Source organism: Trichechus manatus, unplaced genomic scaffold (genome assembly GCF_000243295.1).
Source record: "Trichechus manatus latirostris isolate Lorelei unplaced genomic scaffold, TriManLat1.0 scaffold00179, whole genome shotgun sequence".
In the NCBI taxonomy this organism is placed as follows: domain Eukaryota; kingdom Metazoa; phylum Chordata; class Mammalia; order Sirenia; family Trichechidae; genus Trichechus; species Trichechus manatus.
Window position 1 is genome coordinate 1,859,032 of NW_004444115.1, and position 19,247 is coordinate 1,878,278.

General features: G+C 39.6%; 1 protein-coding gene across 4 annotated transcripts in view; it reads right to left on the reverse strand.

Annotated features, from left to right (window-relative positions):
• Positions 1-19,247, reverse strand: part of SAP130 (Sin3A associated protein 130) — a 92,882-nt gene that overhangs the window by 31,902 nt on the left and 41,733 nt on the right. For 3 of the 4 annotated variants that reach the window (XM_023741365.1, XM_023741366.1, XM_023741367.1), the window contains exons 8-14: positions 16,054-16,201; positions 15,796-15,886; positions 15,488-15,592; positions 10,886-11,027; positions 8,761-8,882; positions 6,630-6,932; positions 5,077-5,254 (exon numbers count right to left, since the gene is read on the reverse strand). In XM_023741365.1, coding sequence (XP_023597133.1) covers positions 5,077-5,254; positions 6,630-6,932; positions 8,761-8,882; positions 10,886-11,027; positions 15,488-15,592; positions 15,796-15,886; positions 16,054-16,201 — 1,089 coding nt within the window. The remainder of the gene's footprint in view (positions 1-5,076; positions 5,255-6,629; positions 6,933-8,760; positions 8,883-10,885; positions 11,028-15,487; positions 15,593-15,795; positions 15,887-16,053; positions 16,202-19,247) is intronic. The other variant, XM_023741368.1, reaches the window with a different exon arrangement.

Below are 19,247 nucleotides of genomic sequence, written 5' to 3' on the forward strand. Positions count from 1 at the left end.
GAGCAGTCAGGGGTGGTAGCCAGGCACCATCTAGCTGTACTGGACTCAGTCTGGTGGAGGCCTTGGTAGCTGTGGTCCATTAGTCCTTCGGACTAATCTTTTCCTTGTATCCTGTTGTCTTCATTCTCCCTTGCTCCCGAAGGGATGAGACCAGTGGAGTATCTTAGATGGCTGCTAAATTGGCTATATATTTTTTAATTAACTTTTATTTTATCAAAACAATACGTACACATTATTTAAAAAGCCAAATAGTGCTAAAAGGCTTTCAACAAAGTAGAAATGGTCCCTGCCCCATCCCTCACTTCCTGCCAGCCTCCCTCCAGGAAGCAACCATCTTTGACTGTCTCAGTGGCTGCCTCTAACATGCCACAACTCCTTTTTACTTACTATTATGCATACACTTTTAACTTTTGATTACTCAATTTTTGACGTCACTATCTATTAGGGTGGAGCCCTGGTGGCACAGTGGTTAAGAGCTCAGCTGCTAATCAAAAGGGCAGCAGTTCAAATCTACCAGCTGCTCCTTGGGAACCCTATGGGGCAATTCTACTGTCCAATGGGGTTGCTATGAGTCAGAATCGACTTGATGGCAATGGGTTTTTATCTATTAGGGTAGGTAAGGATTATAATGCCAACCCCTTTGCTTCCCTCCTCTATCTTCCCAATATAGTTATATTACAATTTAAATCCATAATAGTATGTTTATAATAATTATTATGTCTATACATTTACACAGAGCTGAGCCAGTTCCTGGAATCCAAGTGTAATTATCAAAGGAAGAAGGAGTCCGTGATCAACTGTGTCATGCTACTGTTGTTGCTGTTGAGCTGATTCTGACTCATGGCAACCCCAGGTGTGCAGAGTAGAACTGCTCCATGGGGTTCTCAAGGCTTTGACCTTTCAGAAGCAGATCACCAGGCCTGTCTTCTGAGGTGCCGACCCTTCAGCTGGTTGTCAAGTGCTTAACTGTTTGCATCCCCCAGGGACGCCCACATCATGCTGAGAGGTCAAGTAAAGCTAGGACTGAGAATTAACCCCTGAGTTTAGCAATATGGAAGCACAGGTGATCCTGACATGTTTAGCTTTCATAGAGTGATGAGGGCAAATGGCGGACGAGAGTGGGTTTCAAAAAAAGTGGCTAGAACTAGACCACACCATTTTGCAACTCCTAATAATTAACTGGTTACAACTTGGACCATTGTGATTCATATGGTTTTCATTTACTGATTTTTGGAAATAGATCTCCAGGTCTTTCTTCTTAGTTTGTCTAAGTCTGGAAGCTCCACTGAAACCTGTTCAGCGTCACAGCAACACGCAAGCCTCCACTGAAAGACGGGTGGTGGCTGATGAAGTGCAATGGCTGGATATCAAACTCAGGTCTTCTGCATGAACGCAAGAATTCTACCACTGAACTACCACTGTCCCCAAGTGATCATGGGGATGGTGCAGGATTGGGCAGCGTTTTGTTCTGCTGTGCATGGCATCACCTTGAGTAAGGGGCCATCTCAACAGCAGCTAACAACAACAATAATTAGGGGATCTGGGCAGCAGGGAGGCTAACATTTCCAAAAAGATGACCACCAGGTATCACGTCTCCTGGTAAAAACTAAACAAACACCACCACCTACAAAGCAGTCTTGCCAAAAGAAAAAAGGTGATTCTAATCAAGCCTTTAGGTTCAACTACAAATTAGAGAGAATGTGGAAGACAGAAGAACAAGTAAAACTACACTGTGGAGATTCAATCAGCAAAATCCATAGAGAGGGAGAAACTACAGGACACAGACCAAGCTTCTTCACTAAGTAAGTTGCAAGGAAAAAGAGACAGAAGAAATCTGTATATTAAAAGAGTCTTATGAGACATACTGACTAATCACACAAAATGTGTGCAACTTATCAGATTCTATACTGATTCAAATAAATAATATAAAACAAAACAAAATCTGTGACATTCGAGACAACTCGAAATTTAACAATGACTGGATATTTTATGACACTAAGGAGTTATATATATTTTAAAGTATATATCTCTCAACAGACACACGCTGAAATAGATACAAATAAAGTTACATGATATCTGGGATTTGTTTCAAAATAATATGGTAAGATATGGTGGGGTAGGCATATAGATAAAACAAAATTACCCATGAGCTGATAAACTGAAAATTGAAGCTGGGTACTCCTTCTTATGTTTAAATTATTATGTTTATAACTCTCTATAATAAAAAGTAAAAAACAAAAATAAAAAGACCAGTCTTCCTGCCCCCACCCTAAAACACAAAAACAATAAAACCCAATGAATATACCACAATAAGTTCACAGAATGACTAAACTTAGTAAGACTGCTGACAGTAACAAGTGTTGGTGAGGATGAAGCAATGATCCTCACTGTTAAAGAGCGTAAATCAGTATCAAAACCAAAGCAAACTAGTTGTCACTGAGTCGATTTTGACTCATGCTGACCTCATGTGTGTCAGAGTAGAACTGTTCCACAGGGTTTTCATGGCTGTGACCTGCTGGAAGGAGATCATCGGGCCTTTCTTCCAGGGTGCCTCTGGGTAGGACTGAACCACCAACCTTTCAGTTCATAGCTGAGCACTTAACCGTTTGCACCATCCAGGGACTCTGTTGTGAATCAGTATAAGCACTTGGAAAAACTGCTGGCATTATCTACTACAACTGAACATACGAACCCACAAATCTCCTAAAGGTATGTAACAGAAATGCATGCATGTATCAAAAGTCATGAATACGTTGAGGGTGACTTTATGACCCCAAACTGGAAAGAGCCCAAATATTCATCAACAGCAACACAGATAAATAAACTGTGATATAGTTATATAATGGTATGGTATATAGCAATGAAAATAAATTACAATCACAGGCAAAAACGGGCTGAATCTCACAAAACGGAGTAAAGGAAGTCAGGGACTCAGAAAAAAAAATGTGCAATATATACTTCTATACTTCTATTTAAGTTCAAGAAGAGGCAAAAAAATCCTATAGGGTCAAAGTTAGAAACACTGGTAAGTTACCTTTGGGGGAAGGTGCTGGCAATGTTATTCTAATAAGCCTTTCCATTCAACTACAAATTGCAGAGAATGTGGAGGACAGAAGAACATGTAAAGCTACACTTTGGGGATTCAGTCAGCAAAATCCAGAGAGATTTTGCAAGAGTCCCTGGATGGTGCAAACAGTTAAGCGCTTGCCTAGTAGCTGAAAAATTGGCAGTTTCAAACCCACCCATAGGCGCCTCAGAAGACAGACCTGGTGATCCGCTTCTGAAAGGCCACAGCATTGAAAACCCTAAGGATCAGTTCTGCTCTGCACATGGGGTCGCCGTGAGTCGTAATCAGCTTGATGAAAACTAACAACATACTGGTCGCACACTGTGTTCACTGTGTGCTAATTCATTAGGCTGTACCTGCATTATCTGTGCAGATTTCTACATTTCAAAGACAGTGTTGAAAGAGACTGGAAGAAGAACTGAAAATAGCAAATACAGACAATTCCATTACCTTCTTTGTATCTTTAAGAACAAAGAAATGGGGTGGTAGATGGTAGAGGAAAGTGAGATCAATAGAAGAATTTAAAAAAAAAATTTATTCACTTATTTTGTTGTTGTTGAGAATATACACAACATAATCCAATTCAACAGTTTCTACATGTACAATTCAGTGACACTAATTACATTCTTTGAATTGTGCCGGGTGGGTTTGAACCACAGACCTTTCGGTTGGCAGCTGAGTGCTTAACCATTGTGCCACCAGGTCTCCTTGATTTCAGTTTAGCCTCTTTAAAAGAGCATGCCCCTTTCTTCATCCCCAGTTCTGGAGGTACCCAGTTCTGCCTGTTCCTAGTCATTTTGAAGATTCTGCAATTTAAACGAGGATGGTTCTCAACTTTCCCCTATGTATGCTGAAGATTCAGCTTTTTCACAGCTAAGGCAGTAATTATTTGCTCATCTGCTTTCCAGCTTCCAAAGTTTTGCTGCCTTTGTGTCCTCTTCTGTTCTCTTGGTCCTTGTGTTTATAACTAAAAAAAAACAAAAACCATCCTCTTTACTGAAGTTCTACAGGGTTTTGAGGAGAGAAATGGACATGTGTGTGTTCAATCTGCCCTCTTCACTAGTAAGCTTTGCCTTGTGTTTTTATCAGTAAGGTTATGTCACCACAGACTGACTGATCATTAAAAGAAAGACATTCTTTATAAAGCATTCACAAATGAGCAAAGATACTCGGGTCTGGGCAGCACTTTATGCAGCTGAACACCTTTCATGGAACCTGGTCCCAGCAATTTAAGTTTGCTCTATGATTTAATCTTCTGATGTCTAGCTATCAGCTCAGATGAGCCACAGAAACTGCTCTCTGAAAAGTGACTGCTCATCTCTCACCCCCCAAAACTTAAAGGTAGCTTCATAGCATAGCACATAACTTCCTATGACCCACCAAACCAGAGGTTTATATGGCTACTAAATATGAGTCTTACTACACTTTGGAAATTGCTCACATGTGGTACATGCTAATGTACCTACCTAGACAAGTCTTAAGAGTTAATTATAAGCTATTTTAAGGTTCTAGCATTAAACACCCAGAATTAGAGAGAACTCCTAAAGTAGCACGTTACAGTTGCTTATAAACTGACACTCCACTGACTCCTGGCTTCTTAATACCTGTAACTTGTGGCTGGCAAGGTTCTACTGAACAACTCTGGGGTCACATTATTTTGGAGGAAATTAAAAAATGTCACAGAAGATGAGAAATTAGATATTGCTACCAGCATTGAAGGACTCCCTGGGTGGCACAAACAGTTAAGCACTTGACTACTAGCCAAAAGGCTGGTGGTTCAGACTCACCCAGAGGCACCTTGGAAGACAGACCCGCCAATCTGCTTCCAAAAGATCACAGACTTGAAAACTTACATGGAGCAATTCTACTCTGCACACATGGGGTTGCTATGACTTGGAATTGACTTGATGGAAACTAACAACAACAATCAGCACTGGGTGAGTGTCTGTTGTGTATATTAATTACATCCAGAACTGGAGGAGTCAGCTGGCATTGCTGAATCTACTCACCCATCAGTGGCAGGTTTCTTCCGGAGTATGCTTGGCCGTGGAGATGAGCCTTGGGCTGGAGCATTGGTGCTGGCATTCTGGCTGTGGGTCTGCACCACAGTGGTGGCTGCAGGAGCAGCACTGAATGTATTGCTAATAGGGTTGGCTACAATTGTGGCTCCATCTGCCAACACAACTGCTGAAGGAAGGGGAGGGGCCAGGAAAGAACAATGAAGACAGAGAAATGGAAGAAACATTACTAAATGTCACAGAAGACATACATAGAAAGGATTAGACCACTGGCATTACAGTATACATGTAAAGACTGTCCAATCTCAAAGACAGAAGGGATGGCAGCACAATGTTCATCTGCCTAAAAGCAGACGGCAAAGTAGGAAGGCCACTAGGTCTACTCACGCATGACCATAACTATTCATTTTTCTTTGCTCTATAAACATAGTCACTAATAAATGAGATAAGGTAAATGAAGTACACAGAGTATCTAGCAGAATATCTCACTGTACACAGTGCTTTACGTTTTTATTTATATAATTCTTGCCATCAATTATTATTCCCATTTTAGAGATGATGGAAGAGTCACAAATAGACGGGAAACGAGGTCCTCCGGCTTGACAGCCTGCTTCAAAGAATACTTCAAGAAATGTGCCCTTATATTTTTGTAAAACACCACTTCCTCTCAGCTCCTAATACTGGTACCATCACTCTGGTCTTTCTTTAGGAAGCCGCTCAACTAACAATTAATTTTAACCAAACTATATTTAAAACTAGCATCAGAAATTGGTAAACGTAAGACCATAATCAGGAATTAGTCTATATTTGACCTACAAAAACAGCAACTTCAAATGACGGAAATTTCAAATAATACAAAGAGTTTTCTAGCAAGTGCTGTTAGAGATGCAGACACAGCATTCTTCTAGTTGGGTCACTACGGGTTATCTTTTTGGTCACCTGCACCTCTCTGACAGTCATTTAGTAGCTCAGAGTCTGGAAAAAACTTTGAATAGTGGCATTCAACATCTACTTGGCAATTAAAATTAATTAGTTCCAAGTTGCTCTCTTCATGTTATACTTAATGCAAAAGATAATCCTTAAAATCAATACCTTGGATGAAAAAAGCTATTTCTTTAATTATATCAGAGAAATTGCAAATTAATGCTCCGAGCATGATTTATTCCATTTCTCGAAATGTCTACTCCATTAGCATTTGCTTTTTAAGCACTGACAAACAATATTTAACATAGTGTAAGATTTTATAGCTTTACATACAACCCTTAACAAAATTTTAAGCTGAATAAGGACACTATCTGTATAAAGCGAATTTGCTTCCTTAACTAAGAGCCCTTTACAGAACGCTTCCCACTACATGCAAATGACATATTAGGCTGTTTATGAATGTTACTTCTAATGCTCACAATGACCCAGAATGTTAAGTTCTAAGTAACACATGGTACAAAGAGGAAGCTAAGGCCTAGAGAAAATACCTGATAGAGACCACAAAACCAGCAAGTTGGCAGAACCTCTACACCACTTTCTATGAAAAACATTAAATTTACCTGAAGTCTTTCCTTCAGGCGGTGGCTGCTGAGTACCCAGCGGTGCAGGCTGCAGGCCCTGTGTGTTGATTGGGGCTGCTGAGTGAATCCCCTGTGTTCCAATTGGGGCTGGCTGTATTCCCTGTGTCCCAATGGAGGCTGGCTGTATCCCCTGTGTACTGATGGGTGCTGGTTGGATCCCTTGGATATGTCGAGCATGAGATGCGTCCACTGTCATCAACTGCATGGGGTTTAGGTGTACTGTAGACGCTACCCCAACACCAGTCTGAGCTGTGATGGCAGAGTTTGGAGCCTGAGCTGAAACTAACAATAACATAAAAAGTGCTTACAAGAATGTTAGTGCTGATAAAACCAGTCCATATAACCAAACCAAATCCACTGCTGTTGAGTCAATTCCAACTCATAGTGCCCCTACAGGACAGAGGAGAACTGTCCCAGAGGGTTTCCAAGGCTGTAAATCTTTATGGAAGCAGACTGCCACATCTTTCTTCCTCAGAGCGGCCGGTGGGTTAGAACTGCAGACCTTCCGGTTAGTAGTTAAGCACTTTAACCACTGGACTGCCTTCTGTCCAGAAAAAAATCCCCAAATTAATCTAATATAAAAACAGAATTTTCTACTGTACAAAATCCAAATCCTCATTCAGTTTTCAAAAAAGGCTAATTAAAACACTACATATCAAAGTTGGTTACATTTTTTCCTACTTCCTACAAATTTGATGAAAGTCTTTTTGCAGATTACTCGAAATAAGATTAAAACAAGAAAAACGCAATTAACTACTAAATTCCAACTACAGGCCAGGAACTGTGTTAAATATTTAACATAAAACTTCTGAAATGCATCCATGGCTAGTGGGTCAAGAATCTTTGCTTTAACTGATAAGACCTCGATCACAGGCACTTCTGAAAAATGAATTTCCAATTCCATATATCCACTGATGAGAGAACAAGCATGTTTCCTTTTTTCTACAAGGCAAACACATCATCTACTGTATATATTAAACAAACAAACAAAAACCCCTGGAAACAAGAGCATTCCCAGAAAGCAACAAAAAGAAAGGGTTTCTAGTTATTCATGGGAAGAAAAAAACAATCCATAGACGGAGGAACCTGCTTCCAGAGCTACTTCCTTATGCTTGTACATTTTTGACCAGCACTATCCCGTGGAAATATAACGTAAGTCACATTGTAACTTTAAATTTTCCATAGACACATTAAAAAAAGATAAAATGAAACAGGTGAAATTAATTTTAATAATACACTGCATTCACCCTAATCCACAAAAAATAGTCATTTCAAAATATACAGTATAAAAACTATGAAGACATTCTACATTTTTTTCAAACTGTTTTCAAAGTCTAGTATGTATTTTATCCTTAAAGCACATCTCAATTCAGATATTGACTTTTCATGAGAAATACTCGATCTGTATTTTGATTTCATAGCATCTATAATTGAAAAAGTAGTTTCACACTGCCATGTTGTTTCAAACATATTTGAAACTTTTCCAACTTTAACTAAATCAGGTTAAAAACTCAGTTGCTGAGTTACACCAGCTCCACTTCAAGTGCTCCGTCCCACGTGGCTTGTGGCTGCTGTACGTGACAACTCAGCTGCAGAAGGACAATGCCTACAATGTGGACAAACTTGCTTTCTGATGCCTAAACTAAGCTGAAGGTCCATAGGAAAGGATTGCATAAGCCCTAAGAGTAGGAAAATTAACATGTCAGGATGGTGAATGTTGAACATAACTGGACAAAAACTGAAACAAAACAAAACAAAAAAAACTAAACCAAAACAAACAAACAAAAAAACCAACCCTCAGATATCCCACAAAACAACAGAAAACCCACAAGAGCACAGCTTTATTCATTGTAATTATTCTACCATTTCAAAGTGCAATAAAAATTAACATGATCATCCTCAGCATGAGATAAAAGCTTACGATTATCACCAATAAGTGATGACCTTTTCAGATCACAAGGATGGTGGTTTAAGACCTTAAAGCTTCAGATTTTAGCTTTATATGAATCTGAAAACAGATGCTGGAGTAATTATATGCCACACTAGAAATACTCACTGCCTGCAAAAATTAAAATGTTAAGAGTCATCTTAAAGAAAGATGGGCTCATACCTGGATACTGTCGGATGGTGGACACTGAGCTGGTGATGGGGGTGTATGTGTGCGCGGCCAGCGGGTACGCAGATGGTGGATAAGTTGGCAAAAAGTATTGGAACTGAACAGGAACAGACGGTCTATAGGTGGAACATGGGTTATAATGAGACAAATGGTCTATTTTCTTCTTTACCTTCAAATAATACGATCCCTCAGATCCTTTGCATACTCGTCATAACTACCATACCAGCATTTCCCAAATTGTGGCCCAGACAATATTAGATCAAAAGAAACATATCTAGAGACCGTAAAATTTTTAAAAATAAAAGGATACTATAAATAATTATATAAATACATTTTAAAACAAGTAATTTTTATGGATGATTTTGTAGAACAATTACCACAACTGCGTCTCCCCACTCAATACCACTTGAATGACACTAAGCTCCAACTGTTTTTACTGGGAATTTTATCAAACATATGTAAAGCAGATAATCCCAGTTTCAAATGAACTGTTTCAGAGAATATAAAAAGTAAAGTGATCCAACTTATTTTTTTGCATTAAATACAGCCTCAATACCAAAATTGGTCAGGGAGAGCATGACAAAAAGATTATAAACAAATCTCACTTCTCTGTATTGATCAAAAATTCCTAAATAAAATGCAGTTGAGTACCATGTAAAGTTAAACACATCATGATCAAATACGACTTATCCTAGAGTCAACATCAGCTTTTCTATTAATGTTTTCTAGAAACATTCATTCCTCAAACCGAAGTGGTATCTACCAAAATCTATAATGAAATTTCAGAATTGTCATTCAGGTCAAGAATAAGAAAGACACGGTGGCTCACTATCTCTGGCTCTATTCAACCTCACACTGGAAACTCTAACCAACATAGTAAGATGAGAAAAAAATAAGCGTAAAAATTGTAAATGAAAAGAAGACCCCAGGCCCCCGAAATTGTCCTTATTTGTAGATGAAATGAACATCTACATAAGAAATCTAAGAATCTACAAACTTTTAGAGCTAATAAGAGTGTTCAGGAAGGTGGATGGATATAAGATCAATATATCAAAACCTGTGAGTGGAAAGTAAGGAGGGCTCAAATGATGGCGGCACAGCAAACCCCACCGAATGAGCCTGAAGGGGCTTCCAAGGGCTGAATGGAGATCCTATGAGCATCAAAATAAATTACAGCCATAGATTATAATAGTGAATAAAAACAAATCTCTGAGCTCATGCTGATTTAAAAAAATAAACAACTAGATAAACAAATGGGGGGTAGATAAGAATACCAACTAAAAAAATGTGGAAGAAATAACAGAAATAAAAACACCACTATTCAGTAACCATCATATTAATAACTGATTCAGCCAAGAATCATCAATGGATGCTAAAAGAACTGTAAGCTTATCGGGGAACAAGATATTTACAGTTTCAAAGTATCGTCACATAAATTATTTACATACAAAGAAGAAAAAATTACCTTTACAGTAGAAAAAACTGGCAAACATCACCTCAGCTAAGTTCTCCCTGTTCAGATAACTAATAATGGGACAAACAGATAGCATGAGCTCTCTGATGTAGTAACAGTAATAACACTTAAGTGGTATTCCTCCAAAAATGGATTACCTGAATGTAACCATGGGGAAACTACCCGACAAACCCAAATTGAAAAATATTCTATAAAACAACTAACCTATACTCGTTAAAAATATCAATAAATGAAAAGACAAAGAAAAGCTAAAAACAGTTTCGGGTAGCTGCACTGTGGTTAAGCAAGAGAATCTTTTTGTTCTTAGAAGATACATACAGAAGTACTTAGGGACAAAGGGCTATGATGCTGCAACCCTCAAATGATTTAAAAAAAAAAAAAATCACACAACACAAAAAAAATGGATACTAGCAGAACATCCATCAAAAAGAGAATGGGTGAATAAATATAGCACATTTCCCCATCATTTCAGCTCTCCCTTACTCTCCATATAAAAAAGAAACCACACAATGTGTTATTTCCAGGGGAAATTTGAAAATATGAATAAGTAAGTATACTTCATATATCCTAGAGATTTTGTTCTACTGAATAATCAACGCAATAAATGACATGATGGGGAGCTGTGACTGGTATTTTTCCACCTACCTGCTGTCACTTCGGGTTTCCATGGCCACGGGATTTGGAGAGGACCGATGTCCAGAAATGGGAATGAGGCTACTCCTCTCTGCGGGGTAATCAGGCTGGATCCGAGGAGAAGTGTGTGTGATCTGCTGGGGCACGACCTTAGCTACAAAAAGCAAAATCCAATACAGCATCACTCATGGGCTCCTTCTGGTCATGCCAAAGCATTCCTGGCCAGTGACCATCTTAAAAATGCAAATAGTAGTAATAAGCCTGGGTTTTAAGTGTTAATGAGAATAGAAAATGAAAGATGAGTACATAAAGTTCAATTATATTAGTTCAATCTAACAATCCACTGATATGTTTATATTATTATTTGTCAAAGTAGGGTTCAGCATGATAACATTAACAAAAGTATCAGCAAGTGCGACACCCCCTTCCTGAAGGCCCCTTTTTTTTTAAGGAAAAAAAAAAAAAGAGAAAAGTGTGTAATCAAAAAAAAAATTATACAAAATTTTGACTACAGAACTGGCATTCTACTCGAGTTCGTAGCTAATTAGTATAAAGTAAGTGGATCATTCTAATTTCCATGTCTCAGTTTCCTCGTATGGGACTGCTCTGATTACTGTGTAAAGATTTCTAAAGTCCTTGGAAGGTTCTGAGAGTCTGCATACTTTACAGAAAAATAAGAGTCAATATGACCTCAGCATTTTCAAATTCAATTTAGTTTGCTCTCCTCTACAATCTGCAAATTTTGCTCAGAAGGTAGCTGTGAACTGTACCTATAGACCTGTTAACTCTATGCCTGGGGATCTGAAGGAGAAGCTGCAACCCAGTCAGAGATGTAGAGGGACAGCTTCCGTTTATACAAAGAGCACATTACATTAGTGACAGGCACAGAACACTGGGACTACGATGAGACTACCACATTACCCCAGTGCAGTGCACTGAGCACCAAAGGTGAGCAGTACAAACCTACTACAGTGGGTGCCAGCTAGCTCCTTACGGAAGGAATGGGAGAAGTGTATACAGGAGGCTAGCCAAGATGCCCCATGCAACCACTGATCTTGGCATCGACTAGTTAATGAGAACTGACAGGACATGTTTTCTTTCCATCAGATCAGTAAAAGGATAAGTACAGGGGGTGCTGAACTGAAAGCAACTTAAGCTTTGTGTTTCACCTGTGTCCCCAAGAGGTAGGAATGCAGTTGTCCTCTGGCAGAGTGGCTAACCAGTGTTGGTAACCACAGACGTAGCACTGCCTTACACTCATGCATTTAATTTTTTTCTAATTCTCAATTATTAAAAAAACAAAAACAAAACCTTAAGGCAACATATAATGCAGAAAGCATAAATCTGTCACAATGCTCTCTCCAAAGATAATGTTTCCCGCTTCTGCCTTTTGTAATTCTGAGACCACTGTTGTCTGTGGGCCAGAAGCATGGGGAAAATAAGGATGGTACTCTACTCGAGAAACCTAATACTGGTGGTTAATCAGGCTTTTTCTTCCTGATACAACACATTCCTACTAGCAACCATGCTGAATTCAAGATGTAATCTCACCTAGAGAAAGTAAGTGTAACTTGGAAAAAGCTGCTTTGGTGATTTTAATACACCTCCTACATTCCAACATGAAAATCAATGTTCTAGGTAGGGTTCTATCAGGTTTCCCTTCTCAACCAAGGTTCCTCTTTACGTGACAAAGAAATATATGGGTTACTATAAAAGGGGAAAACAAGCGAAAGCACAAAGCTGTTGGAACTTAGGAAAAAAAAAATCACATTAACTGGCAGATGTTAAATGTGTTTGGACACTTCTGTGAAATGATACTCATATTTGGAATTTAGTAAATCGTTTAAATTCAAAGACAAATGAGCTAGGGAGGTACAGACTACAGTAACACAGTGACCCAGGACGGGTAAAAATTTGATAGTTTTAGCCCAATAAATGAACATATTAGTGTCTCCTGGTGCTTTCAGTCAGTTGGTGTGATATCTTACGAAGATACAGTGACATTAACAAGAACTAATCTTTAAAAAATCCTCTGCAATGAGGGTTCAAGAGGAAGCCATGTAGCCCCTAGATGGCACGCTGTCCCCCTTTATGGGCTCGACTTTCTTTAGAGCTACAGATATGCTCGTGGGGCTCTGAATGCAATGTCAACAACACAGAGATGCTTGGCCCTGTCATCACAGAACTGACTAATGTCACTGTGAGGTGTAACCAGAAAATGGTCTGAAATGACAATATGGAATGACTGATCATGTTTTTCATCAAAAATGCACTAATGATAAACCAATGCACACACACCTCCCCAAACTTCTTTCCACAAAAGTGAAATTAAATCCAGACAGGCATGACAGGGGTCTGGTCTCTCTAATGCCGAGCAGCAATGTGCAAAAGACCCCATAGCAGTGTTCTCTCTGCTAAAGGCCTCCTAAGGGCTTGGATGTCCCAGTTATCTGGAAGAACAGGGATTTTCTGGGCCCTACCATTATTCAGGGAAAAGTATCTTAAAGTGTATTAAGAAGGCTGGGAAGGGTCAGCTTGTTTCACATGGCTAGGAAGGAAGGAGGGACCACCCAGACGCTTTTACAGCAGCTAGGGAAGCCACGTTTCTGTGTCTGTGTTGGTGAAGGGTAAGACAATACACAATACCAGAGAAGGCAGCACAACTTGTCCAAAGCAAGGTCGTGGAAGCTCCAGAGACACGTCCATACTCCCTGAGGGACCAAATTAACAGGCTGAGGGTTGGGGACCATGGTCTCAGGGGACATGTAGCTCAACCGGCATAACATAGTTTATAAAGAAAATGTTCTACATTCTACTTCAGTGAGTAGCATCTGGGGTCTTAAAAGCTTGTGAGCGGCTATCTAAGATACTCCACTGGTCTCACCCCATCTGGAGCAAGGGAGAAAGAAGAAAACCAAAGACACAAGGGAAAGATTAGTCCAAACAACTAATGGATCACAACTACCACAGCCACCACCAGACTGAGTCCAGCACAACTAGATGGTGTCCAGCTACCACCACCAACTACTCTGACAGGGATCACAATAGATGGTCCTAGACAGAACTGGAAAAAAATGTAGAACAAAATTTACACACATACACACACACACACACAAAAACCCAGACTGACTGGTCTGACAGAGACTGGAGAAATCCCCAGACACCTTTATAGCTCAGTAATGAAGTCACTCCTGAGGTTCACCCTTCAGCCAAAGATTAGACAGGTCCATAGAACAAAGAGACTGAATACTAAATGCGCACACCAGCCCAGGGGCAAGGATGAGAAGGCAGGAGAAGACAGGAAAGCTGGTAATGGGGAACTCCAAGTCGAGAAGGGGACAGTGTTGACATGGCGTGGGGTTGGCAACCAATGTCACAAAACAATATGTGTATTAATTGTTTAATGAGAAACTAGCTTGCTCTGTAAACCTTTATCTGAAGCACAACAAAAAAAAAATTAAAAAAAAAAAAAAAAAAAAAAGTCAGTGCATGCTCTTCACAAAAAGCAGTGTTCCTTCTAAAAGTGCCCTGTGTTGAAAGACAGCCGATGTCCCACTGTTGGAGTGGAGAAACAGGAAGATGACCAGCACATCATTCTAGAACCAAGGCAGACACTAGAAGCTGAAACCTGTGGCTTGTGGGTTAGAAACCAGATTCTGTCTCACAGGCCAGGGGCTCGGCTCTGCTCTAGAAGCCAGGGAGTGTCAGCCCCAGAACAGCAGCTGGCACCTCGGGCCCTGGGCCAGATCCAGCCTGCTGCCTGTATGGCCCCTGAGCTAAGAACGATGTCACATTTTTAAATGGCTGGAGAAAAAAAAATCAAAAGAAGACTACTTCACAACACCTGAAAATTATATGAAATTCAAATCTGTGTCCATAAATAGTCATTCTGGAACACAGCCATGCCCATTTGTTTACATAAAGTCTCTGACTGCTTTAGTGCTACCACAGCTGAGGTGAGCGACATACGCCCATGTGGCCTGCAAAGCCTAAAATGTTTACTATTTGGCCTTTTACAGAAAAAGCCTGCCAATTCTTGCTCTAGATGGCTAAAGTTTGGCTGCCAGAAACATTTCAAAGATTTTTAGTATTCAAAGTATACACATATTTTTTAAAGGGAAGAAAGTATAGCATGGTCCTAACCACCTTGGGGTAGCACTCAGTGAGAACCTGGGTTAACTAACTGAAGGTTTAGTGTTCTTCCCACGGCTGCATCACCCAGAGATTCTCCCTGAAAAATCTATCAATGCGTACAAATTATCCTCACTCCAGATCTTTGCCTCTTTTCTTGCTTTTCCTGTTGTTTGTGTCTATATCAGTGAAAGTCAACCTATTTCTTTAAAATGTACATACGCAGAGAAGAGGCAAAGTTTGATGAATGAGGAAGTTAAACTCAGAGACGTAAGCGAAGTTCACTTTCTAGAAGTACTCAAAGATTGTTAACCCTACTGTCAATGCAAAATCTGTAGGGCAGTTAATATTAAAAGTCAAAATGAGCATTGCTTTGAAAATCAACATTAAAAAAAATCAATACCAGCCATCGACATCAAGGCCTAGTTAGAGGGGCTGAAAATTTTCTTTTAAGCTTCCACCTGAAGGCTGCAAGACACTTACCAACGGGGATATTTGAGGTGGTCACAGCAGTAGCATGGGATGAATGTGACGGCATTGTCATGGTAACAATGGTACTTGTGGGAGCTTGTGTGTGTGACACAGATCCTAAAACAGGAGGAAAAAGAAAATTCTTCAATAGCCTCTGCACACATCAATTTCTCAAAACCCTGAGAAAAGCTCACAGGAAAAGTTAAGAGAACTTTTCTAGCCTATTCTTTTTCTCTGAGAGAAACCCAGAAATGAGAAATTAACTCACCATTCACATCTCCCCTTTTTCCTTCATAGGAAGAGCAGGGTTACCAACTTACCAGCTGTGGTTGCTGAAGGAATGGTGTTGGTTGCCAAAATAGGTGCTACTGTTGCTGCAGCCACAGGCGTACCAGTACTGAAGATCGTTTTCTGTGGGGGAAAACCACACAACACAGAGTTACAAACACAAATATTTCCCACTCAATCCAGTTTAAAAGCAAGTACCACCTTCAATACTGCCAGGTCCTTAGCAAGTTATGCACAATTCTAGCTCTTACTCACAAAGCACGCAGATGGTTCTTCACGTCTGTTTTTACCTGAGCCATGGTATGAAGCTGCTGTTTTGGCGTCCCTAATGCTGGATGAGATGGTAGTGTGATTCTTGTTGTTACATCCCGCGACTGGGCAGGACGCTGAATACTAATTGCTGCAGATGGTGGATGCTGGATAGACAAAGTTGGCCGACTGAAAAGGTAGAAAAGACTTTACCGTTAATAATTTGTTTACAAACATAGTTGAGGTCATTTCATATCTTGTGTCAGAACATAGTCATACAAGCTGTATTTTCTCACAGTTGTGCAGTCCACAGTTCATCCATACTTGGTCTTTAATCACTCTAAAGAAGTAAATGTCCCATGGAGTCTGTCTCCTGAAACTGCCTTGTGGATCATTTTAAAAAGTATCAATATGTACCATGAACTGAATAAATTAATCCTTTGTCATTCTCATTATCTTTTATGGACTTAATCAACACTCTTTAACAATCTTCTATGAACATTATAATGGATACTTCATTCTGTGGACAAGCTGGAAGATATGCAACAAGGTTCTCATGTTATGGATTTTTGACAAATTTCCTGAGGGAAGATTATAGGCAACCCTGATTAACAGCATCTTAACCTGTGATTCTTGGAGCACTGATCTCCCTCATGATTTTATATCATTCCTTACCAGATCTAAGAAGTCCTGGTGATGCAGTGGTTAGGCGCTCAGCTGCTAACCAAAAGGTCAGCGGTTCAAACCCACCAGCTGCTCCGTGGGAGAAAGATGTGGCAGTCTGCTTCTGTAAAGATTACAGTCTTGGAGCATTTGACAAAGTCCAACACCCATTCATGATAAAAACTCTCAACAAAATAGGAACATAAGGGAAATTCCTCAACATAATTAAGGGCATTTATGCAAAGCCAACAGCCAACATCATCCTAAATGGAGAGAGTTTGAAAGCATTCCCCTTGAGAATGGGAACCAGACAAGCATGCCCTTTATCACCACTCCTATTCAACATTCTACTGGAGGTCCTAGCCCGAGCAATTAGGCTAGAAAAAGAAATAAAGGCATCCAAATTTGGAGGGAAGAAGTCAAAGTATCTCTATTTGCAGATGATATGATCTTATACGCAGAAAACCCCAAAGAATACACAAGAAAACTACTGGAACTAATAGAAGATTTCAGCAAAGTATCAGGATACAAGATAAACATACAAAAATCAGTTGGATTCCTCTACACCAACAAAGAGAACTTCCAAGAGGAAATCATCAAATCAATATCATTCACAATAGCCCCCAACAAGATAAAATACTTAGGAATAAATCTAACCAGAGATGTAAAAGACCTATACAATGAAAACCACAAGACACTACTGCAAGAAACCAAAAGAGACCTGCATAAGTGGAAAAGCATACCTTGCTCATGGATAGGAAGACTCAACATTGTGACAATGTCAATTCTACCCAAAGAGATGTACAGATACAATGCAATCCCGATCCAAATTCCAACGGCATTTTTTAATGACATGGAGAAACAAATCACCAACTTTATATGGAAAGGGAAGAGGCCCTGGATAAGTAAAGCATTACTCAAGAAGAAGAAAGTGGGAGGCCTCACACTACCTGATTTTAGAACCTATTATACCCCCACGATAGTCAAAAGAGCCTGGTGCTGGTACAACAACAGATACATAGACCCACGGAACAGAACTGAGAATCCAGACTTGAAAGCAAGCTGATGAAACTGCAACAATGGCATGAAAACTTGACAGTATAACAAAGCTGGTATCTCAAATCAGGGGACGGGGAGAACGAACTATTCAAAAAATGGTGTTGGAAAGACTAGGTAGCCATTCGGAAAAAATAAAATTGGATCTATGCCTCACACAGCAAATCAGGCTAAATATCAAAACGATCAGAGATTTAAAAGGCAACTGGACAAGTACATGAAGAAAAGACGGGAGACTGCTTTTAGAACCCTGGAATGGAGAAGATCTTTTTATGACTCAAAATCCAAAAGTGACAGAAGATCAATAAATCTGACTATGTGAACAAACAAGCAAACCTCCTGCATGCCAAAACACACTACAAGTAAAATTAAAAGACCAGTGTCTAATTGGGAAAAAGATTTGTGACTCCTACAGTGGTGAAGAGATAGGCTGCTAACCAAAAGGTCTGCAGTTTAAGTTCACCAGCCGCTCCTTGGAAACCCTGTGGGGCAGTTCTACTCTGTCTTATAGGGTTGCTATAAGTTGAAATCGACTTGAAGGCAACAGGTGTTTAATAGGTTTACCAAAGATCAAAGTGTAATCTCCCTAATACGCAAGAGCTTCTAGAAATCAATGAGAAAAAGAGGAGCCCAATAAAAAGTGGGCAAAGGGTATGAATAGCGAGTTCACTGAAAAGAAAGCACAAGTTGCCCCTTAACAAAGAAAAGATGCTCACCATCACTCATAAGAAGAGAAATGAAATTTAAAATACACTGAGGTATCATTGTTCACCTGTCAGACTGGCAAAAATCCAAAAAGCTGACAGCATACTCTGTTGCTGAAGTTGCAGGAAACAGGCGCTTTTAACCATTCTGGAGGGAGTGTAAATTGGTGTAAAGCCTAAGGAAGGTAATTAATATCTTTCAAAATTATATACCCTCTGACCACTTTTGGGAATTTTACCCTACAGGTATTGTTGCACATGACTGCGATGACATAAGCACACAAGTTATTCACTACAGCATTATTTATGATAGTAGAAGACTGGAAACAACCCCGACCACTCATACGACGGATCACTAAAAGAACCAGGGAACTAACTCTCCACGTACTAAAAACTGAAAGCTTCCAATATATGTTGTTATATGAAAAACAAACAAAAAAACAAAACCAAAGGAAAGAATATATGAATAAACAATCTCTGGAATAAAATGGTAAAAGAATTACATTTGGATTTGATTGTATTTGCATAAAGAAACACTGGAAGGATACCCAAAAAGCTAAGATACCATAGAAAGGCAGAGAGAGGAAATGGGAAAGTGGCAGATGGGGGACAGAGGAGACTGGTACCCCTTATTATACGCCTTCTAATACTTTTATATTTTGGAACCATGTGAATGTAAATTAGGAAACAGAAACTGTGATAAGCTGAGCTATAAGGGTGACAACTTGATTAGGACTTCAGGTCTCCTTTGAGAAATCATCTTCCAAATTGCTTTAAATCAGACCTAGTGGGGTATCAGTGAGAAAAGTTTG